General features: G+C 37.5%; 1 protein-coding gene across 4 annotated transcripts in view; it reads right to left on the reverse strand.

Annotated features, from left to right (window-relative positions):
* The window catches only part of PTPRM (protein tyrosine phosphatase receptor type M), a 488,729-nt gene that overhangs the window by 189,749 nt on the left and 276,717 nt on the right, over positions 1-22,263 (reverse strand). For all 4 annotated transcript variants that reach the window (XM_081323493.1, XM_081323492.1, XM_081323491.1 and 1 more), the window contains exons 10-12: positions 21,111-21,312; positions 16,902-17,004; positions 580-853 (exon numbers count right to left, since the gene is read on the reverse strand). In XM_081323493.1, coding sequence (XP_081179619.1) covers positions 580-853; positions 16,902-17,004; positions 21,111-21,312 — 579 coding nt within the window. The remainder of the gene's footprint in view (positions 1-579; positions 854-16,901; positions 17,005-21,110; positions 21,313-22,263) is intronic.

Here is a 22,263-nt window from a genome sequence, read left to right on the forward strand (position 1 = left end):
GACATGGCCTGTTATGGTATTTGGCAGAAAACATTTCTCTGCTGTCAAGAGAAACAATTGAAATTTATCAAGAGATGAAGGGCTCTTGTAGATATGCCCAGAAAATGGAGAACAATTCTAGAATCTGTTAGATAAAATATGATCTTCAAAGGAGGGGCCTTTTCATATTTCTGTACTTTGGCTTAATTTGCTTTGTTTGTTTTTGCTTTTGTTATTTGAGGGGAAAAAACCCAAAAGTTTGTATCAACACAATCATGAGGGAACAATAGTATTGAGGCTGATGTAGTAAGATAATATAGTTGAAAGACCCACGGAGCAGCTAATGAAAAACTTGGTAAGAGAGATTGAAAAGAGTATAAATAAGATAATTTTGAATAGAATTTTCCTCCTATTTTTTCCCCATTGATATAACTAAATTCTACTCTGTTTTACTTCTACAGTATTCCAAACAATAATGATTAGATAGGTAGATTAGGTGTATGTGTGTACTGTAAGAGTGATACAACTTCTTTCCATTTTTGGCATAAAAGAGGACAACATGGACTGGATACAACACTAAAGCAGTGCTTGCAGGCTTACCCCATTTGCTCGGCTGGCAGCTTGAAAATAAATGCTGTAACTTTTATGAGGAAGAAGAGGAGTATTCCAAAAGCCACTGTAGGTTTTGTTGTCACCAATAGTAAAAGTTTGAGCCATTTGAATGCTGTGGGCTGGAAACTCAGCTGCAAAATAATACTGGGAATTCAGAATTGAAGCATTCTGGAAGTGAATTGGCACAGGGTAGCATTTCAGGATTTCTGTGGTTTTCTTGGTTCTGCGAAGGCGTTCCTCCTCAACAACTATTTGGTAAACACTAGCAAAGGTTGGAAAGACAAGAAATGAGGAAAAAATGTGGTTAATTTAGAATCCTTGAAAAAAACCAATTCTTAAATCATATGAACTAAAATTTATGATAAATAGTTGTATGTTTAAGACATACAACATGGACATATAATACAAATACAACACGTATTTACCATACAGTGTATGTCCTTTGTAGGTCTGTAAAGCAAAGGACAGCTGAAATAACATCGTAAGGACAGTCATGATTTCACTTAGCCACCACTTCACTTAATGACTGAGTTGACAAAATGAATTATGTTTGCTAAATGAAGAATACCTATATTATCCTCATTCCCCAACCCCCATCCCATTTTCAGAGATGAGCTCTACTAGCGGAGCTTTATTAAATCTGATCAGGAAGAGATCAGATTTGTTACTCTTAAAGATAGTTAATTGTACATGAGAAAATAGGATGTTTTAAAACTCCCAACCTACAGGCAATAATTCAAATCTTTCTTCAAAAGGTTGCATTGCATTGTGTTGCACTGAAGTATGCCAGCCAGTATACAATGCAATATATAGTTTGACCCAGAAGCATAGTCAAGTAAGACACCAACAGTGCTGATGAGGTACTCAACTGTTTAGCTTCAGAACACTGAATGACTTAGGAAAACGGAAATAAAGAGCATTAGCATTTTGTTCAGATTTTAACATGAACTAACTTGATATATTGCTCTTAAAGATGTAGATAAAAATATAGTTATCCTTTCAATGTCATATTTTTCTGAATTATAGGATTCAGTCTGCAGTTTAAAAAATGTGGAAAACTGAATGGAAAATATCCTTCAGGTAAAACATGTGAATTCATCCTGAGATACCTTAAAGAATGAACCAAGTTGACTAAAGCAATTTCAAACCCAAAATATCTTTTCATCTTTTCCCTAAGAAGACAAATTAGATCTACAAGCAACCAGACCTCAAATCTATTTGCTCTTTAATAATTTACACACTGAAAGGTCACAAAGCTCTTTTCTGTTCCCCTTTATCAACGTCCAAATGCTAATGAAAAAATGCTAAATCCTTTCTGCTATCTTATTTTCACACAAGACTGTCTTCCTGATATAAATTACCACTTTATAAGCACCTAGGTCAGTGGTAACTTTACTCTATTCTATGAATTATGTTTTAAATCTGTACAAATGAGTTCATGTTGTTAATGAATGTTACAAGATATTTTGAGTTACATTCATAATGTGAACTCTCTTTTTAAATCCTATTAATGGACATGCTTTCTGGTGAGATATATATTAAAAAATATGGCTCTGGTAACCATTGAACCATATCTCTATATTTTTTTTGCACTGTAATAATTTCCCAGATGACTAAAGTTGCACTAATTCTTTTAGCACATTTAGCATTTCACCTATTGCAATGGGTGAGGAATAAGATTCACTTAGATCAGGGGTGTCAAACTGCCAGCCCACAGGCCGGAGCATCACGGAGAAACCACGCCCATCCCATTGCTGGCAATGGGAAAAAGTTCCGATACGTCGTGCGACGTCATGTGACGTCACGAGTTTGACATGTCTGACCTAGATTATATGGCTTCAGTAATGACTGACAGCATTTATCCTAATTAACACAAAAAAGGGGTTTCCACCTTCAAGGGAACAGAGTACAAAGGACCTTATGACTAATAGGGGATGGCGGGGTGGCTCAGTACTTAAGTTGCTGGGCCTATTAGCTGGAAAGCTGACAGCCTGGGTTTGAGACCTGAGCGTCGAGCAATGGGGTGAGCTCCCGTCTTCGCCTACCTGTAAAGTTCAAAAGCATGCAATGTGAGTAGATAAATAGGTATCACTTTGGTGGGGAGGAAACAGCACTCTGCAACATCATGCTGGCCACATGATTGCGGAATTGTCTTTGCACAGCACTGGCTCATGGCCTTGAAATGGAAATGAGCAGCGTCCCCTATAGTTGGTAACAACTAGTGAAGTAAAATCCGCAGGGACTTCTTTCCTTTTCCTATGACTAATAGAAGTTTGCTAACAAATTTTAGTTCTTTATCAAGTAAACATACTGTATAGAATAAATATCTCTCCATAAGTACTTAAAATATCTCAGCACAGAAATAAACATAGAAAAGAAAATAATTCACCAGCATCTTCTTGAATTTCAGACAGTCCAGATTTGGCATATCTTGTGAAAGATTGCATGAGACCAAGGGAAAAATGACTTTCTGGCCTTCACACAAAAGGCAACTAGAGTGATGGGAAAGTAGCCTTCACTGTACTTGAATGATGAACTTCAGGGATACTGGCAATCTATTTCCCAACCCCTAGCATCTACTGTTAGAGGCAACATTACCTTTAAATGATAACAGTAGCCCTGATCTAGATTTATAGAACTTGTTGGTTGCTAATTGTACTTTGCTTTTCAGAAAATTGCAACTGATTGAAATTTTCTTTCCCATGAAAACATATCTTTATTTATTTATTATTTTGCACTTCACCTCTTTACTGACTGATAATTACTCTTTTTTAAAAAAAATCAATACTCCCTTTTTTGGAGGGGCAGTAGATTCCCCCTCCTTCTTTAAATATTGATTTAAAGAGTTGACTGGATTTTTTTTAAGATTAAGTGAATGCTGTCATGACTAGAAATAAACATTTAGACTTTCTATCCTCTTAAGTCTTTGCAACATCCTAACCAGGATGACTCGAGGGACGCGGTGGCTCAGTGGGTTAGGACGCTGAGCTTGTCGATCGGAAGGTCGGCAGTTTGGCGGGTCGAATCCCGAGTGCCGCGTAGCAGAGTGAGCGCCTGTTATTCGTCCCAGCTTCTGCCCACCTAGCAGTTCGAAAGCATGTAAAAATGCAAGTAGAAAAATAGGGACCACTACGGTGGGAAGGTAACAGCGTTCCGTGCGCCTTTGGCGTCTAGTCATGCCGGCCACATGACCACGGAGATGTCCTCGGACAAGCGCTGGCTCTTCGGCTATGAAACGGAGATGAGCACCGGCCCCTAGAGTCGGAAACGACTAGCACACATGTGCGGGGGAACCTTTACCTTTACCTTTACCTAACCAGGATGACCAAGGATAAAGAATTTTTTATCCCACCTTTATTACTTTATTAGTAACTCAAGGTGGTGAACATACATAGTACTCCTTCCTCCTATTTTCCCTACACAACCGTGTGAGGTGGGCTGAACTATAAGAGAATGGCTGGCTCATGTTTTTTCATGTCTAAGGACAGTCTCCTGGTTTCCAGACTAGTCCCTTAACTATTACACCACACTGACTCTCACAGATGATGATCAATTCTTTATTGGAAGTTGGAAGGTTTGCAAACTAAGATCCGCATTCCTCAGAATTATGCATGCTGCAGCCAATCATGTTCACCTTCCTTTATCTTTATGTAACATAAAGCAAATGGAATTAAGCTGATGCTTTTCATTCAAACTGAGGGAGCTATAAATCTCTGAAATAAGTCAAATTATTATTTTTCCTCTAGTTCAGCGGTGTCAAACTGCCGGCCCATAGGCCAGAAGCGTCATCCAGAAGCCACACCCACCCCATTGCCAGCAATGGCAAAACTGTCCTGATACGTTGTGCGACATCACGTGATGTCACCAGTTTGACATGTCTGCTCTAGTTTCCTGCAAATGGAATCCACAAATAAAGCTAGGAAAACTGCCCATATAGTCTTACAGCAGTAGGAAATAAAAGATAGCTTATTTTCATCCTCTAAAGATGAAATACCCAATACAAATTCTCTAGTGTAACACTTCCAGCTTGACAGGAGGAAAAATGGAATGAAAGCATGTTTATATGTGTGTTTGTTTGTGTGTGTGCGTCTGTATGAATGCATGAATAAAATCTTTAAGCTTCTTTGGGACCATCCAACCATTTCACAGGAATATTTCCAAAGATTTAAATTACTATTTACAAAGGGGATTTTCTGCCAAGAAAAGATACAAGCAGTCTTTTCTTAGTGTTCCTATGCCCACAGACAGAAAATCCCTGTGGTTCTACTGTTAAGGAAAATGGATCATCAATGGAAGGTGAAGGCATTTTTTCACCTCTCTGTTGTCAGGAGGGCATTTACAATGAGACTGAGACCAATTATTTACTTCCTCAGGGAAGAAAAATGCTTGGTAATTTATATTATATCTTGATTGCAGCAGAGCCTTGGGAGATTCAAAGCTGCATATCTTTCTGTTCTGTATATTATGTTTTTGCTAAGTACGGGGAATACAAGAGTATTTCTATAGCTCAATGCGATACATACATTTTAATATTTAATTATTCTGGGCTGCACTATACCTGGCAAAAATTAATCATTTTGCCTTTAACAGAAGAGGAAGCTACAACAGTCTTCTGTTCATATAAGGAAGGCAGAAAGCATGTCTTAACATAGGATGACTATATCATGGCCAAATAAAATTCCCAGCTTCTCCAGTTTAGACTGAATCTTCTCCTGTTCCAATAAATGCAACATATGTAAAGTATAAAATCCCATTTTTTTATTCCAGTCTTATGAAATGTCAATTGGGGACTAGTCTTTACTGAAGTACGAATGTTGTGTTTGGACACATAATTTTCGTTGGTTTTATTATTTAAGTTCTGCCCCTTGTTTGAAAAACTGAGTTTTATCATCAATTTGAAGTCCGTTGGCTTAAAATTGCAACAAAAAGTAAGCCCAACACCAAATCAAGCAATAGATCATTCAAACCATATCACTAAAAAGAAATGTGTAATAGGAATTATCACCATGGGTACAAAGTAGCTAAAATACAAAAATACAAACAAAATACAAGAGTCATAGATTCTTTTACCACAAAACATAAAAGGCTAAAACGGACTCTGCTCCATAGAAAACCTATGTGTCAAAAAGTGTGGATTTTCTGTTTTTAAATATTAGTTACTGATATTACTATTAGATCCAGAGAATATTATGACTGCATCTAGATATAACAGAATAATATTCATTAATATATTTAATTGTATTTTGAATACCAGTATCTTGAAACTAATTTAATTTTATTAAATATATAATGTATGTGAAATGCATTTTGATTTACATAAGCAGATGAACATCAACAGTTATCTGTTTAAAATGTATCATATTAGTAAGGCATTTATTCTTCACTATATAATAAAAAAATTCACACAATAAGATACACTTGACCTAACCAGATTTTGTTCATAAAATGGAATAGCACACATACATACAACATACATACAAAGGGATATAACTAGCCTTGCATATACATTTTCACCTTTTTGACCACATTCCATATACTGTATATGATAAATGGATCTCAACTGATGAATATTCCATTTTCATTACTTTTAATTTCTCTTGGTCTGACTGTGATCTTGATAAGATCAGTCATAAATTGCTTTGCAATATTAGCTGGGAACCATTAAATGCATTTTGTGTCCTCTCAACCATAACTCATTACAGAAAAGTAACCTGGCATCAGTAAGTCACTGGAACTTAAAAACCCATATATGCAACTCAATATCCTGCTGCTAGGCTATTTAGTGATAAAAATCTGATATAATAAAATATTAATTACAGCTGAAAGGTTGGGTGAAAAATATGAACTCAATTACTTGCCCATATTATGAACAAAGGGCAAAATTTTAAAAAAATGTGGACATTTGAGATAAAGTAATAAGTAAAACATTAGAATGGATCTGAGAGTTGCCTAAAACGCCACCTATTATTAATCTTTACATCTGGCCTAGAATTCCAAGTGAGCAAACCCTGGTTGGCAGTTCTTCTGTCTCATTTCACTAAATTGTTATTGATGATGGCGTCCTGAAATTCTGTCAAGGATTGGAGTGGAGAGGGGTTAGGTTTCCATACACATACACGTTATTTCCACCAAATAATTAATTAAAATGATTGTGGTTGTTTATCATATTTCTTTCTTTCTTCCTACTCTGTCTGTCACTGCAGAATAATTTAAGGTCCTTTTGAATATGCACATGGCATAAGAAGGAGTTAATGGCTAGGTTTCTTCTGTACTTAAATTAAAATGCTCTTTTTCTACACATAGCAATGTTAACTTTCTAAAGGCATTTCCTTGCCTGATATTACCCATGTTTTAGAGACAATATGACAATTCTAGGAGTTGTAATGGCTAGTTTACAGCTGGCCATATTGGCCTGTAACTCTGAAAAAATGACATAACAAAATTGGACTACACCAGTTTGTATCTAGATGTGGATTTTAATATTATCTATTTCCTCAACCAGATGTTAACACTACGATCAGTATAATCTTGAACCAGTAGAAGCTTAGAAGCATGGGTTTTCTAGTCCAACATATCTGAACCATACTATGATGGGAAAGGCTGCTTGACAAGAAAGTCACGATGTTAAACCAGAGCCTTTAGACACGTTCTAAATCAGGGGTGTCAAACTCAATTTCATTGAGGGCCGCATCAGCATTGCGGTTGCCCTCAAGGGGCCGGGTGGGTATGGCCAGGGTGGGCGTGGCCTACTGGGTGGGCGTGGCTAGAGTGCATATGGTGTACTGGGTGGGCGTGGCCAGCTCTACATCATTTGCATCCAGGGTGCCTATGGGGCCTGGGCAGGAGTGGGGACAGACCTGAGGGTCTCTGGCAGAAGGAGGGTCTCTGGGCCAGGGCCAAGGCAGTGGGGGCCGTTCCCTCACTGTTTCCAGGATGGCTTTGCGGGCCGCATGAAACCACTTTGCGGGCCGGATCCGGCCCTCGGGCCTTGTGTTTGACATGTCTGTTCTAAATGATCCAGGCAAGCTATTTGCACTCTAGTAATCAATGGGAAAAGGAATTCACATTTAGAAATATTTCTATAAAAATTTCACCACAGAAGGTAGAATAGAATAGAATAGAATAGAGCTAGAAGGGACCATAGAGGTCTTCTAGTCCAGCTCTCTGCTCAAGCAGGAGAACCTATACTGTCTCAGACAGGTGAATGTCTAGTCTCTTCTTAAAAATCTCCAGTGATAGAGTGCCCACGATTTCTGGGGTAAGCTGTTCCACTGGTTGATTGTCCTCACTGTCAGGAAGTTTCTCCTTAATTCCAGGTTGCTTCTCCCTTTGTTTCTCGTCCTTTCCTCTGGTGCTTTGGTGAACAACCTGGCCCCCTCTGCCTTGTGGTAGCCCCTCAGATACTCAGATGTCTGTCTTCATCAGCCACAAAACCATTTAGGGCAGGAAGTGGGGTGCCCTGGCTTGATCTTTCACTTTCCTTTTAACATCTAAATAAAACTACTGGTGGGAGGGTCATCTGTCACTATGGAGTGCAGTATCACCAGTATGCTGATGATACCTAATTATGTATCTCTATCTCTAGCCAGTAGGTGATGCTGTGGTGTTGCTGGTTGAGTGCCTGGAGTCTATAAGAGCCTGGCTTTGACTCAACCCTGGCAAGACAAAATGGGTCTGGGTTTCCCTCCACCTGGTCCCCAATATTTCATCTTTTACTCTAGAGAGGCTGGCACAACTCAGGGCTGAGCTGGTGCCCAATTTGGATTTTTTTCTAGATTTTTTTCTGTTCAAGAAGCAAGTGGGAGTTATGGCTAAAGGAGGCTTTGCACAGATTTGTTTGGGGCACCAATTGTGCTCTTTCTTGGATCGGGAGACCTTGCTCATGGTCACGCATGATTGGTCATCTCCCATTTGGATTACTGCAATGTTCTCTACATGGGGCTGCCCTTGAAGACAATCTAGAAGCTACAAGTGGTCCAGAATGTGGTGGTGAGTGCAATGATGAGATGCCCATATAACATCACTGTTGCACAAGCTGCACTGGCTCCCAGTTTCCTTCCAGAAAAATTGCTGGTCATTATCTTGAAAGCCCTATAAGACACAGAGCCAGGTTATTTGTGGGAAGAACTTTCACTAAGAACATCTACTCATCCTACAAGATAAGATAGGATGGGCACACTCCTAGTTCTTTCTCTTAAGCATAGCCATTTTATAGAATCTAGGAAGTGGTCTTTTCTATGGCAGCTTCTGCACTGTGGGACACACTTCCCCTTGAAGGTCAGCAGGTCTCTATCCTTTTAGCTTTCCAAAAACCACTCAAGGCCTGGCTTTTCCTGTAGCATGGGAAAAGGTGAAGTGGAGGAGAGGATTTAACAAGGATGTTGGAAGTTTAACTTTGGTATCAGGGTAATAAGTGCTTCCGACCATGAATCTGGTATCTTAGCTTCAGAGAGGAGTTCATTATAGAGTTCCAGCATTACATTGCCTAACAGTTCCTGCAATGTTCTATATAGTTCCGCTGGTAGCCCATCTGGTCCTGGTGTTTTGCCATTCTTTTGTTTTTTGATTGCTTCTGTTAATTCCATCATTGTTATTTTCTCTTCTAGTAGCTTTTTAAATTTCTCTGGGACTTTAGGTATCTCTGTTTTTTCCAAGAATTGTTTTATCCTATCATCTGAAACTACTTGTTGCTTATATAAATTCTCATAATATTCCCAAGCTATTTTTTTCTTTTCTTCATTCCGGTGTTGTAAAGTCCCCTCAGCATCTTCCAGTTGTTTAATTCATCTCTTCTCTTTCTCCCTGGTTTCTTTGTTCAAAAAAGGTTTAGCTGCCTTTATTTTCCTTGCCACCTCTTCATTTTCTATTAAGTTCATTTTATGCTTGTTCAACTCCATTAAATTTTTTATCTTTTTGTTTTATGTATCTTTCTGTAATTCTTTCTCAAGAGTCTTATATTCTTCCTCAGTGCCCCTTTCAATTGCAGGGGTGCTTCCCCACTAGCCTATTTCCTCCTATCTCAGCCCTTTTGGCTGCCCTGCACAGTGGCCTTCCTCAGCAGCAGCAGCACCACTACCACTGGAATTGAACAAAAAATCTGGGCCCTTCAAAACTCTCAGCTGGTCACTCCCAACTCCCCAGGCTTCTACTTTAGCCCCAATGTCACTGCCACCAAGGAGAACTGCCTCAAGCTGTGGTCAGTGCCCCCAGGACAAAGCGCCATCCACTCCCAACATCGTGCACTCTGCAAGCCTGCTGCTGACTCCTACCATCTTGCTCCTCCTGCTGAGGCTTCTTCCGAAGACCACCTCTGCTCTTTTCCAAATAACACACATCGTTTTTGTGATGCTGCAGAAGGCCTCAGCAGCTTTCTGAAGGTGTTATGAAGCATCATGAGAATGGCTTGCACTATTTGGGGAATAGCACAAGCTGTCTCAGAAAGAAGAACTAGTCTGACCAGCAGCTGCTTCATATAGAGCCAGGCCAGCAACAGAAGGAGGAAGACAAGAAGCAGGAGGCTTGAGGCAGCAGTAGTTGTTTATTTATTTGCATGTCACATTTATTATTTTTAAAATAACTCAAATCATAAATATATCCAACACTCCTTCCTCCTCCTATTTTCCCCACAACAACAAGCCTGTGAGGTGAGTTGGGCTGAGAGACAGTGACTGTCTCAGGATCACCCAACTGACTTTCATGGCCAAGAGACTCATGGTCTCTTGCTTTGTAGCCCTGTGACTTAACCACTAAACCAAACTGGGGCTGAAGTAGAGGCCCAGGAGAGGTGGTGGTGGCAGTTGAGATTGTTGAAGGCCCTAGGATTTCTACTTCAACCCTAGTGTTGCTGCTACCACTGAGGCATGCTGTTTTGCAGCACATCCCAAAGGGCAGAGATAGGGAGGAGATAGCTGGATGAGGAAAGGTGAAGAGGAAATAATCCCTTACACCTTACTGAGGCTGAGGGCTGGGAAGGATCAAAATAGGAATGGCTTCCCTTGGTATGGGTCCTTGCTTAATGTGCTAGTTGGTTTTCAGTTAATGTTGCAATGGGGACTGCTAAGTTATGTGGTCATGTGATGTCAAACTTTATAACCAGGGCTTTTTTTCTCATAGAACGCTCAGAACGGAGTTCCGGCACCTTTTTTGGATGGAACCTTGTAGGGTAGGCAAGGCGGGTTGTATGACATGTGTGAGTTCCGGCACATTTTTCTTTTACAAAAAAGCACTGTTTATAACTATATTTATTATTTAGTGATAAAAATTCTGGTCCCAATTATTGTCAAAATTCAAGGCCTAGGCCCCAAACTATTTTTTATTAATATCTGCTATATTAATAAAATCTTGGAAATTTGAATAAATTTCCCTTCTCTCACTTTTATATTTATGTGAATTAGGGGGTTGCCTGCCTAGACATTTCATGCTCCATGTAGAGTGCACTGCAGTAGTCATGCTGTCAAATGTTAGCCTTGACTTCATAAAAGCTTTTAAAATTCTTCAAACCAAGGTATGTATTTGAAAAACTGCATCTTAAGCTATGACCTACCTTGAAAGATTGACATTTGTGATTGGGAATGCCATAAATTCTGCTTCACATAAATATCTTGTAGAAAACAGTAATGAAAATTTCAAAACCTCATTTCCTAGGGTTGGTTTTATCTTTTCTACTTTGATCCAGAATGCGCTCAGTGGTTATGTTTATTTTTTTGAGAATGCTATTCAATATCTCAGCACTGGACTATCTCAGCCAACTATGCTTCAAATGTTATTATCATAATTTTTAGTGATAATGCCAAATGGGTTTCACTCCTAGCTGTGCTTAGTCATATATTCCAGGTTATGGAGGTTGAAGTCAAAATTTAATTTGTTCAAATGTTCAACAATAACGTTTTTTTTCATCACACAATTCAACACTTTCATCTTCCAGAAACAAATGTAATATGAGGGAAAAAGGCACTTGTTTTGCTTCCAATTTTTCTCTCATAATTTCAGCTTTCCTTAGAAAGTTGTCGCTTTTCTATCACCATGGCTAGCATGTGATCATAACCTTGCCCCGAAGCATTCAACTTACTGCATTCTGAAATATATCTGAAGATTAGCAAGGTTCAGTATCTACTTAGAATTCGAGGACCAGATGTTCTGTAGGTAATACCTTTCCACATAAGAGTGGTCAGTAGCTGGTAAAACAAGCATCTTCTTTCATATTGATAATCCTAGATAGTATATGCTATGAATTATGCATTATCACTCACATCAGTTGGTAAGCCTAGTTGAAAAAGCTGCCCTTTTATAGCTGCAATCACTTGTGTTTTTCTGTATCATTTGACAAGTCCTAAATACATGTACAATAGACATTTGACAATGATATGTGTTCAGTGTTCTTAAATCCACCAGTCATAGGTCAACCATGCCTTGAGTGTGCGTCTGGTCATCAAATTTTAAGAAAAATTCACAGAAACTGTAGGAGACACAAAAAAGATCAATAGATATGAACAGAGGATTGGAAACTAGTCTTGCAAGAAGAGATTGGGAGAAATTGGATGTTTACCCTGAGAAAAGACAACTAAAGTGGGGATATAACATTCTTCAAATATGCGAAGGGATGCTACATAAAAGAAAATCAAAATCAGTTTTCAGTCATTCAAGACTATAGGATATAGTTAGGATCCCAGGTTACAAGACATTTAAGACAGAGGGGCAATTAAGCTGACTTTGTAATAATGCCGCTTGGGGTGTGTGTGTGAAAGCCCTAATAAGCAGGCATATACATAGAATGAAGGCTACTGCTAAGCTTGTAAGCCGCCCTGAGTCTTCGGAGAAGGGCGGGATATAAATGGAATAAAAAATAAAAAATAAAATAAATAAAATTACAAGAATAAATATTTCAGTGGAATTTTTAGAAGAGCGTTCTAATGATAAGCAGTTTAATAGTAGAATCAATTATCCAGAATGGTCTTAATAATGGAAACCTGCCAACAGGAATGAATTGGTAACAGAGTTTTTTTTTTTTTTAAAAAACAACCATATGCCATATAGCAGACATGTCAAACACAAGGCCCGGGGGCCGGATCCGGCCCGCAAAGTGGTTTCATGTGGCCCATGAAGCCATCCTGGAAACAGTGAGGGAACGGCCCCCACTGCCTTGGCCCTGGCCCAGAGATCCTCCTTCTGCCAGAGACGCTCAGATCTGTCCCACTCCTGCCCGGGCCCCCATAGGTACCCTTGATGTGAACGATGTAGAGCTGGCCACGCCCACCCAGTAGGCCATACACACTCTAGCCACGCCCACCCAGTAGGCCATGCCCACCCTGGCCATACCCACCTGGCCCCCTGAGGGAAACCGCAATGCTGATGCGGCCCTCAATGAAATTGAGTTTGACACCCCTGCCATATAGCATCAAGTTACTGCAAATTAATTATTTAATTATAAATAAGAATATTTGCTTGCCATAAAAGAATGACAATTATAGTCCTCAATAAACCTCTGTCACTTCTATATCACAGAATTGCTCAGCTAGGTTTTAGGTTATTGTATGGATGGTAAGCTATAATTCAGTAAGTTTTTTAGGCAGAAATTGAGCCTCTAATTTATATTGCAAGTCTACAGATTCTTAAATAATGTCCTCTAGAAAATGAAAAGAGAAGCAAATTATCATTACCAAAATATACACAAATATATGTATTTGTGAGAAGTTTGGTTTCAAAATTTTATTTTTCTAAATTTTTAAAATTAGATAATTATTGTCATACCAGAAGAAAAGGAAATTCTGGAATTTTTTTTACAAATATAATGTGTACGATGGACTGAAACTTTGATTTGTATTGCTTAACGTTTATTTTAAATTAGGTATTAAATTATATATTTAATTAGATATTAACTATATCTACAATGGTATGACAATTATGATGGCAGTGTGAATATTATAAAATATGACAAAGTAATGTTTAAGTTTTAAAACATTCCTTATCTTCTGGTTTCCAGATATTTCTATACCACAACTCTTTGTCATCCTTAATAATTGGTTATGCTCCATGGGGTGCTAGGAACATCTGACTAGCCACAAGTTCCTCATTCCTTCTTTAGGACATACTCATGATGTCTGTAAATTCAGACTATAAAACAAACTAATGATATCATCTCAACCTCCTGGATTTTACTCCTTCACAATGTAGATAATGGAAATGACAGGTCTAAATGCTTTCCATTAAAATGTATTGGGTGGAAAAGATGTGAAAAAAGAGGCTTTCAAGCCTTTTCCAGGATTGCATATTACAGTTGCTAAATCTAAGGATAAGAATGAGAAGGTAGGAGAGGTTAGCCATTTAATTGTTCATCTTCTTCAGCCTAAATCAATAGAGTCAGTGACTAGTTTCATACTTGAGTATTTAAACCATTTATAAAAGAATCTGTCAAAATCTTTGATTCAGAAGTCAGTTCTACTGTTGAAATGGGGTGGATGGGCTTTTGCTGATTTTATTTTAATTCTTTGTGTTTCCTGGCATCTATTCTAGAAGACCTCCCACTATAGTGGTGGTGCTACAGTGATGGTGCTAATGCTGGGAATTGAGGATAAGACAGTAAATGATAAACACTGCCTCCCTCTACTAACAGAAACAGTGTGATTGGAATTCCCACTCTGAAATGGACAATCAGGATAACAAAGTAAATCTTAATGATAAAGACCCATCTTTCAAGTGCCAACTCTACTGCCTAATGCCTGATATAATCTATTGCACAGCTATTATTTATATCTGTGTTTGACAGTTATCTCTCAGTCAAGTCTCTTCTGCACAAATCATCAATTACTCATTATTGAACAACAGTTCAGAAGTTGACAGCTATGCTGATATTGTCCAAAATTACAGCTATGGATTGAAAAAGAAACAAGAAAAGTAAAAGATAACTTTTGTTTCTTGAATATGGTATTGACATATCATCACAGAATAATAAATATCTATTAGCAGTTTGTTCCAGAAACTTATAATTTTTTAAAAAAAAGTTTCTTAAATTTATGATGCCATGTAGTCGTTTCCTAAAGATGCCACAACTGTAATTGAAGTGGACTGAATCCAAATAAACTTAAAACAGAAAGCAACATTCTAATTTTATGTTTCTTCTAGGCATAATGATAAATGGAGGTATAAATTGTAAACAAGCAGTCCTAGGCGATAATGTGCTAGAATTGGTGCTTACTTTCTTTCTGCCTTTCTTCCTCTATCTATCAGAGGAATTAAAGATTTTTATGTGACAGAACTGATGTATTGATCAATAACCCAACAACAATCATTTACACTGAAAAGTTTAGAAGAGTTCCAAGAAACTGCATTAACCACGCAAGACAGTTACAGCAGGATCAATAGACAGCCATTGCACTTAGTGAAGAGCATAAAGTACAGCTACGTTTTTCTTACTCAGAATGAATACAGATTAAAGAAACAATCAGCTAGGAAAGTCTGTTGCTTCAGAGTTCCTTGGAATGAACATAGACGTGACAATCTTTTCCCCACCTTTTAAAAATGAGACTCCTGTAAACTGAATTGCTTATCAACGATACTCCATCTTAACTATAACGAAAGAGGTGTTTTTATATTTTATTGTTAAATGACTTTACAATCTATATCATTAACAATGAACAGATAAGGTGGCCTTATTTATGCTTAAAAGGCAATACAGTACTACGGATCATTTCTATTTCAAGAAAAAAGTGGAAAATGCAATTTTAAAAAATTACTGTAAAAAGTTGATTATGCTTTATCTCATCTTATGCAGTCCCTCATAATTTTTAATTTTTACTTCTGGTGATGCAAATACAATGTGCAGGGAGATTCCATGTAATTAAGCATCATCATGAAATAAAAACCTATATTCCCTGCCTCAGATTATCTTTATCCCAAGCCCTGCCCAGAGAATTTATTGTGCTATCAGTGGGTAATTGAAAAAAAAATACCCTCCAGTCCACCTTACCAATTGCTAATTAGCAAAGAAGGAATTCCATAGTGACAAATAGACTACTTAAATTTATTTTCTTTTAGCTGCCAATGTATCTGACCCTGTATAATTTTTTATCATAATAATTAATTTTTAGCTAAAAGACTAAGCGCATTTAAATGACCAAGCGTCTCACAAACAACAACTCTGAGTGGTGTATAACAATCAGTAAAACAACAAATATATTACAATCAATCACTGTAAAAATATAAAAAAGTTAAAATGAAATATCACTATTTTAAAAAAATATATATAAACCAGATAGAGAAAATACCAGCTAGAACAGGCATGTCAAACTGCCAGCCCATGGGCCGGATGCATCACGCCAAAACCGTGCCCACCCCATTGCCACCAATGGGGAAAAAGTTGTGATACGTCGCGCGATGTCACGTGACGTCGCAAGTTTAAAATGCCTGAACTAGAAATATTTGAACTTGCTTAAATAATGAAAAACAAGATAAAAATTCTTGCAAATGAAGGTAAATATATGTGTCTGGGATAATGTTGCAGAATCCAATCTGAGTCGGCCACCAGGACCAAAATCACACCCTAGTTAACAACTAAAACTTATACACATCCAGGCACCATATAAACACAACATGAAGAACGGCCCAGTGCACATATTCTCGAGAAAGAGAAGTTCCCTGATAGGCTTGAAAGCTTCGGTCCTGGTGACCGATTCATATTGGATCCTGCATAAAAATTCATATCATTGGAGGAAGAGCATCTGCATAGCATTTCAGGATTTGCAAAATATTTGACTTATATTATTTTGCTATATCTCTTGCTGCAATTCTGCAGCATATTATTAATCTTATCCTTATATTGAAGATTAGGAGATTTAGTCTGAAAGACTACTTGGCCAAACACTATTTAGTGAACATCCCTTCTTTCTTCCTATAATGTAATTTAATTTTTAAGTTTCCTACATCTCACCTGGCTACCTGAAATAATGGTGATTAAATCCTCAGTTGCAAGAGAGATTAGTTACAGAAAACACAGTTGTAGAGGATAAAATAATTATGCACCCTTGAACTCATAGCACTGCAATAAGCAATTACCTTGTAGAAGTAAAGAAACCACCCACATAAGAGAACTACAGCTTTGTTCTTTATTTTCAAAGACTAAGTTCTCAAATCCTTCACATAATACCTGAGTGCTCTACATCAAAGAATTTTCTTATTCGTCTGCCATTTAGTTTAATTAGAGATAATGCAAACATGGATTTAAACTGTGCTGAATTAGGAAAGATCCCCAGAAAACACTGTCAAGAAATTAATCAATTGTATTTTAATCTTGTACATCTTCCCCAACATCACAATACCTGACTGGTGCACCTCTGCTTTGTGCAGGCTTCAACTGAACTGTCACGGTACTGTCTGTTTGATTTAAAGGTGTTTCCAACTCATAGGGTGGCATAGAAGGTGCTAGACAAAAAAGAACACATGAAGCACTCATTTAATTTGTCCCTTTCATATCATATGTATCTTAAAACAGTCTTCCTAAAAATAGTGTTTAGAGCAGAGCCACCTACACAGAGCATTCTAAACCAATTTCCTTCTCTTTGATGAACTTATCAGCCTACCAACAACCATACTGCTCTTATGATAGGATTTCCTTCTATGTTAGAACATTCAGTAATGGGATCCTGAACAATTTGAATTTATACAAGCTCAGATTGCAGCACTTATCAATTTATATTGATCTTTAATCTGTTAATTTAGCAATTATTATCTTTTCTGGACATCAAGATAACATACTTTGTTGGTAGTCAGAACTGAACTAAATAAATTTTTATTCCCTAAGATGCTCTCCATATTTCACTTCTGTTAGGGTATGGTGCTTTAGGTTTTCATATTTGTTATGTCCTAATTTGTATCTAGATCTCAGATATTCCTTCTGATATTATGTGTAGCTTTAAAACAGAATCATATTGTTGAGTATCGTTGATATCCTCAATTTCACAGAGCAGACACCAAGGATGAATATTTTTTCCCTAACCTTTCAAAAAGAATAAAAGAGAACTTCATTTTTTATGAGGGGGCTTGACTTTTCTAACTTCTTTGTAATCAATTATATTTTAATTAATTCCATTATTCTGCTGGTGGTTATGTAATGTTTTTTAATTAATTAGTGAATTAATTTAGTGAATGGTGAGTTTCAGTAGCATAATACTTTTAGACAGTACTGATGAACAAAAAGTTAAGCTTGTTCCTGCTAATACAGATGTTTTAATGAAATTTTATACTTTATTAGTATTCCTACAAAAATAATAGAAGCCCTATAGGGACTGTTGAATATGGCTGTTGATAAGAAACAAAAATCAAGATATCAGTCTTTACAACACAGAATGATCATATGTAATAAAGGTAGACATATAAGTTTTCTAAACAAACAAAAAACTGGACCTGCCCTTCTAAAGTTTAAAATATGACTGAATTGGGCATAGCTAAATATGTAAGTTTAAATGTAGCATGCTTAATCATCTTAATTTTGCCCTAATTATGCTTTCTTTAAAATTCAGAAAAGTTGGATCGTTCCCATCTCTCTCTAAGAATAGATCTTAAAATTGCTGGCACAGAAATAGTTTTATAATTCTGAGAGTCTGTTAAATGGAAAGTTGCACAAAAAAATCTCCTTCAAGTTGAGGTAGGTTCCTAGAGATTTCATGGACCTATCTGATCTAGGTAGCCTTTGGGTTACAATGACAATTGGGAATTGAATTGCTGTTGCAAAGTAATGCAATCATAAAGCGTGACATCATGTGACTGCATTGCTTAGCAATGACAAACACAGCAGTCATGGTTGCCCTTATAAGCAGTCATGGTTGCCCTTATAAGATGCAGCATCATTAAGCCGGAAGTGGTGGGACTTCCAGGTAAGGAGTGTAGGAGTACCATAGGGGGAGTCCCAGTGCAGCCTGTGCACAAATTGGGGGAGACCAAAGCAGATGAGGGCATAGTGCCATGTAAGTGCAGGAAGACTGTATGGTGGAAAGTGTGGTGCCATGTGAATTCAGGAAAGCATGAGGACAGAAAAGCCAAGGAGACTCAACAGCATGACTTGTGACCTTCCCTGAGGCTCCTCCAGTAACTTTGCTTGTGCAAAGTTGGCAAGGATAGTCGCAACTGGTGATCATGTGACTGTGGCTTCCTACAACATCATAATCGTGAGTCAGGACAACTTGTTTTATTTGAGGGTGGGGTTGTCCCATAGCTGTGCCCAGAACTACACTGTGTCTTCTTGGTCAGGTGTTGACCGGTTCGCCACCATCTCTCCATTGATGGATTGGCAGAAACTTTTCTGATTTGATTGAAATTGGAGCTTTTGCCTATAGTATGCAATTTGACCTTATCTGTTGATCTTCTTGGCTACAGCTGTTATTTGCTGCTCTATTATTTCAACTGCTTCCTTGATTTTCCTTTTTTCTAGGTCGTATTTTATGATCAGTTATTTTTTGGTCTTCTTTTATCTGTCCCAGATTGCTTTCATCTGATCATAGCACGCCAATTTTCTTTTCCAATCTCATATTCCACTTTAGTGGTGCAGTGTTTTTTTTGTGTGTCTGTTAGTTGGTTTTTCATCCAAGGTATTATAACTGCAGCCATCCGGTACATTAACTGGTTTGTTTCTTATAGTGAGTTGGTGCTTATATTTTGTATTACAGGTAGTGCTTTTCTTATGCCCACATGTTCAGTGACTGTTCGAAATTCTGATGGCACTGAATGGACTTAAAATTCATGCCAAAAGTTATAATAGTTGCAGTCTCCCTGAGGTCACATGATCAAAATTTGGGTGCTTGGCAGCCTGCCCACACTTGCGATTACAGGAGAGGCTGCAACTTCTTCCCATCTCTCTTCCCCCCCAACATCTATGCAGAATCTGGGCCTAAAGCGAGTCATACAGATAGAAAAAAGCTTTCCCAAAAAAGTTGCAAAAGCTTTTAGTTGTTTGTCTGCTCCTTTTGGGTTCCAGCTAGGTGGCAGGCCTCTCAGGGCTTTATCCACTCCCTGAGGTACTTTGTGCTCTGTTAATAACCCACACAGTTACTTAACAACTGCACCTAGGAAAGTCAGGATGCAGTTGTAAAGTTAAGTCACATGGAATTCGTCTTATGACTCCAACGACTTCTGACCATAACTCCAAGGTCAGTTCTGATCGTAAGTCAAGGACTACCTGTGTAAAATTGGCATCTTTTAATACTTGTGCTAGCTGTTTCTTTGGAACCAGCTTCAATGCAGGCAATTTTATTCTATTCTTTTTGTGCTGCTCTGGAAACTCAGTTATTCTTTTCATTTTCTCTTGTTTTTATTTAGAGGGCTTTGATCTATCTTTCTGAAGATAAGGCAAAGGAGAGGGTGCTTGGTTTGGGAATAAAACAATTCAATAGCTATGTTAGCTTCCAACTTCCTCTGGCTTGCCTCTTCATTCTGAGCTATTTCTGGCAAGGTTTTGATTTCTTTCCCTTGGATAGACCTTTACAGGGTTTTTTTCCAATTCTACTTCTGTGACTGCTTTATTTCATTTTATAAATCAATGTTGATCTGCTAACTTCTGTTCTGTTATTTCTGATTTTGGATACATTCTTTTCATATATCCTCCCTGGACTTGATCTGTAATAACAGATTATGTCTTGTTTTATTTTACCAAATTATTATTATTTCGTGTTTTCAATCTCTACTTATTTGCTTTCCTTCCAGTAGTCCTGAAGCTTCTGGTCCTTGTTGCTCAGCCAATAATCCTGAGTTCTATAGACCACTTGTCACTAGATTTCCAAGAACTCCAACATCTTGCACAAACCTTATTGACCTGGGTAACGACTGATCTGGTCTGGGTTTCTGCAAGTTACACCTCACCATATTGTTTATGGAAGAGATGCTCTTTCTCCGGCTTCTTTGTTGATACCGGTCTAATATGACTGAATCTCTGACATAGCTCTAATCCTCTTCAGTGTAGCCCCATAACAACATCAAAGTACCTCACTGAAGGCAATTATTATAGTTTATTATTGTTATTATTATGGTTGGTTGCCCACTCAGACAGATGGTTCTTTTATCGACCTCTTGAATCTTTCCTAAGGACTTGGGATAGTCAGATGTTGTTTGAATTGTTATTGTAGTGGTTTATTAAATGTATGTGGCCACCTATCTTAGCTGCATATGACTTTGGACAATATACATGCTAAACAAAGAAAGGATGTTATATACTAAATAATCTAAAAATGATTAGAAATGTGAACGTATACCAATAGGCCACTTTAATAACCTAATATGAAATGTATGTTTTTATGTCTGATCAGCTTAGTTTGTCTCAACATTTTAAAAATGAGTTTTAAAATAGTAAACTCATATCAATAATATTTTGTATACAAAAGTATGTGTGCAGTAATGTTTAGATAACATTATTTAGAAAGGAAATATTTTAACTAACTTAAATATGGTCCTGACATAAAAAAATCGTAAAATTTAAGTTAAACAATTTAAATAAATATAACATTTATGATAATGGTAAGGTTGTTGATTTTAAATAATACCTGATATCTTTGTGGTAAATTGACTTGTTACAGGTGGTCCAAAGCCTTTGGCTGTACTAGCCCGTATAGTAAAAGAATAAGTAGTTCCCGGGTGCAGTCCAAAAAACAAATAATGTGTTTCATTTCCATGCTTTAGAACCCGTCCACTTTGGTTTGATAAATCGATTTCTGGGTCAAAGGAGCTGACAGCTTTGTATGTGATCTACAAAAAAATACCAATATCATCAGACGTTGGACAAGGATTGCATATTTATTCAATATACCCTTCTGATAAGTTATTTTACTCTTCAAAACTTCATGTTTGAAATACAGTGATAGAACATACAGTAAGTTTAGCCAAAGTATTGTGAGGGGTTTTTTTTTAGTCTCAGGGCTTAGAGATACCATGTTTACAATATAAAACACTATAATTCAGATTTAAACTAATATTTTTAACTTGTTTCTCCCCCCCCTTCCCTTTAATTTGCTTTTGGTTTGGAGGAAAATTATTAACTGATAGAAGAGAGTTTGTAGCTCAGGATTGAATGGTGGGATCTGTAGTGCTCGTTGAGTTTGGTTGTTTTCTTCCAGAATTTTATTATGAAACTAGATAACATCATCAGTCCACACCTGCAAGAAAACAACCAAATTCAGAGAGCACAAAGGACCCCACAAATGAAAAGCTGTTTGTTAGATATGCACAAAAAAGACCAAACATATGTGCGAGGATGACAATGATGCTGTGAAATACTTTGATGACAATTGCATTCTGTACTTTTCTTAACTGACAGCATGCTGGCCATTCAACAATCAACTAAAGGCAAAAATTTAATCTGCTTGAATAATTCAAGAAAGACTGGGACAGAGAAAGGAGACCTGAGAACTACCAAAGTTGTTTCACCTAGCCCATATCCATGTACCTCATTGAAGGAGGAACTCTCAAAATATCTTCTGTAAATGTCTGAATTGGATAGGTAAATTCATTTCTGGTATGGTAAATTGACACTACTGTGCTTTCTGATTTCTCCCACATTCCTAATCACTCCATCCAGCCTAAGCCAATACTAATGTTAAGGAATTACCAGAAAGTCCTGGTGCTATATGTGTAGGTTAAACAAACAAACAAAAAGCCCCAGGAACAACAATCTAATGAGAAATGGCAAGATAACATTCC

Source organism: Vipera berus (assembly GCF_964194415.1).
Source record: "Vipera berus genome assembly, chromosome: 3".
Lineage (NCBI taxonomy): Eukaryota > Metazoa > Chordata > Lepidosauria > Squamata > Viperidae > Vipera > Vipera berus.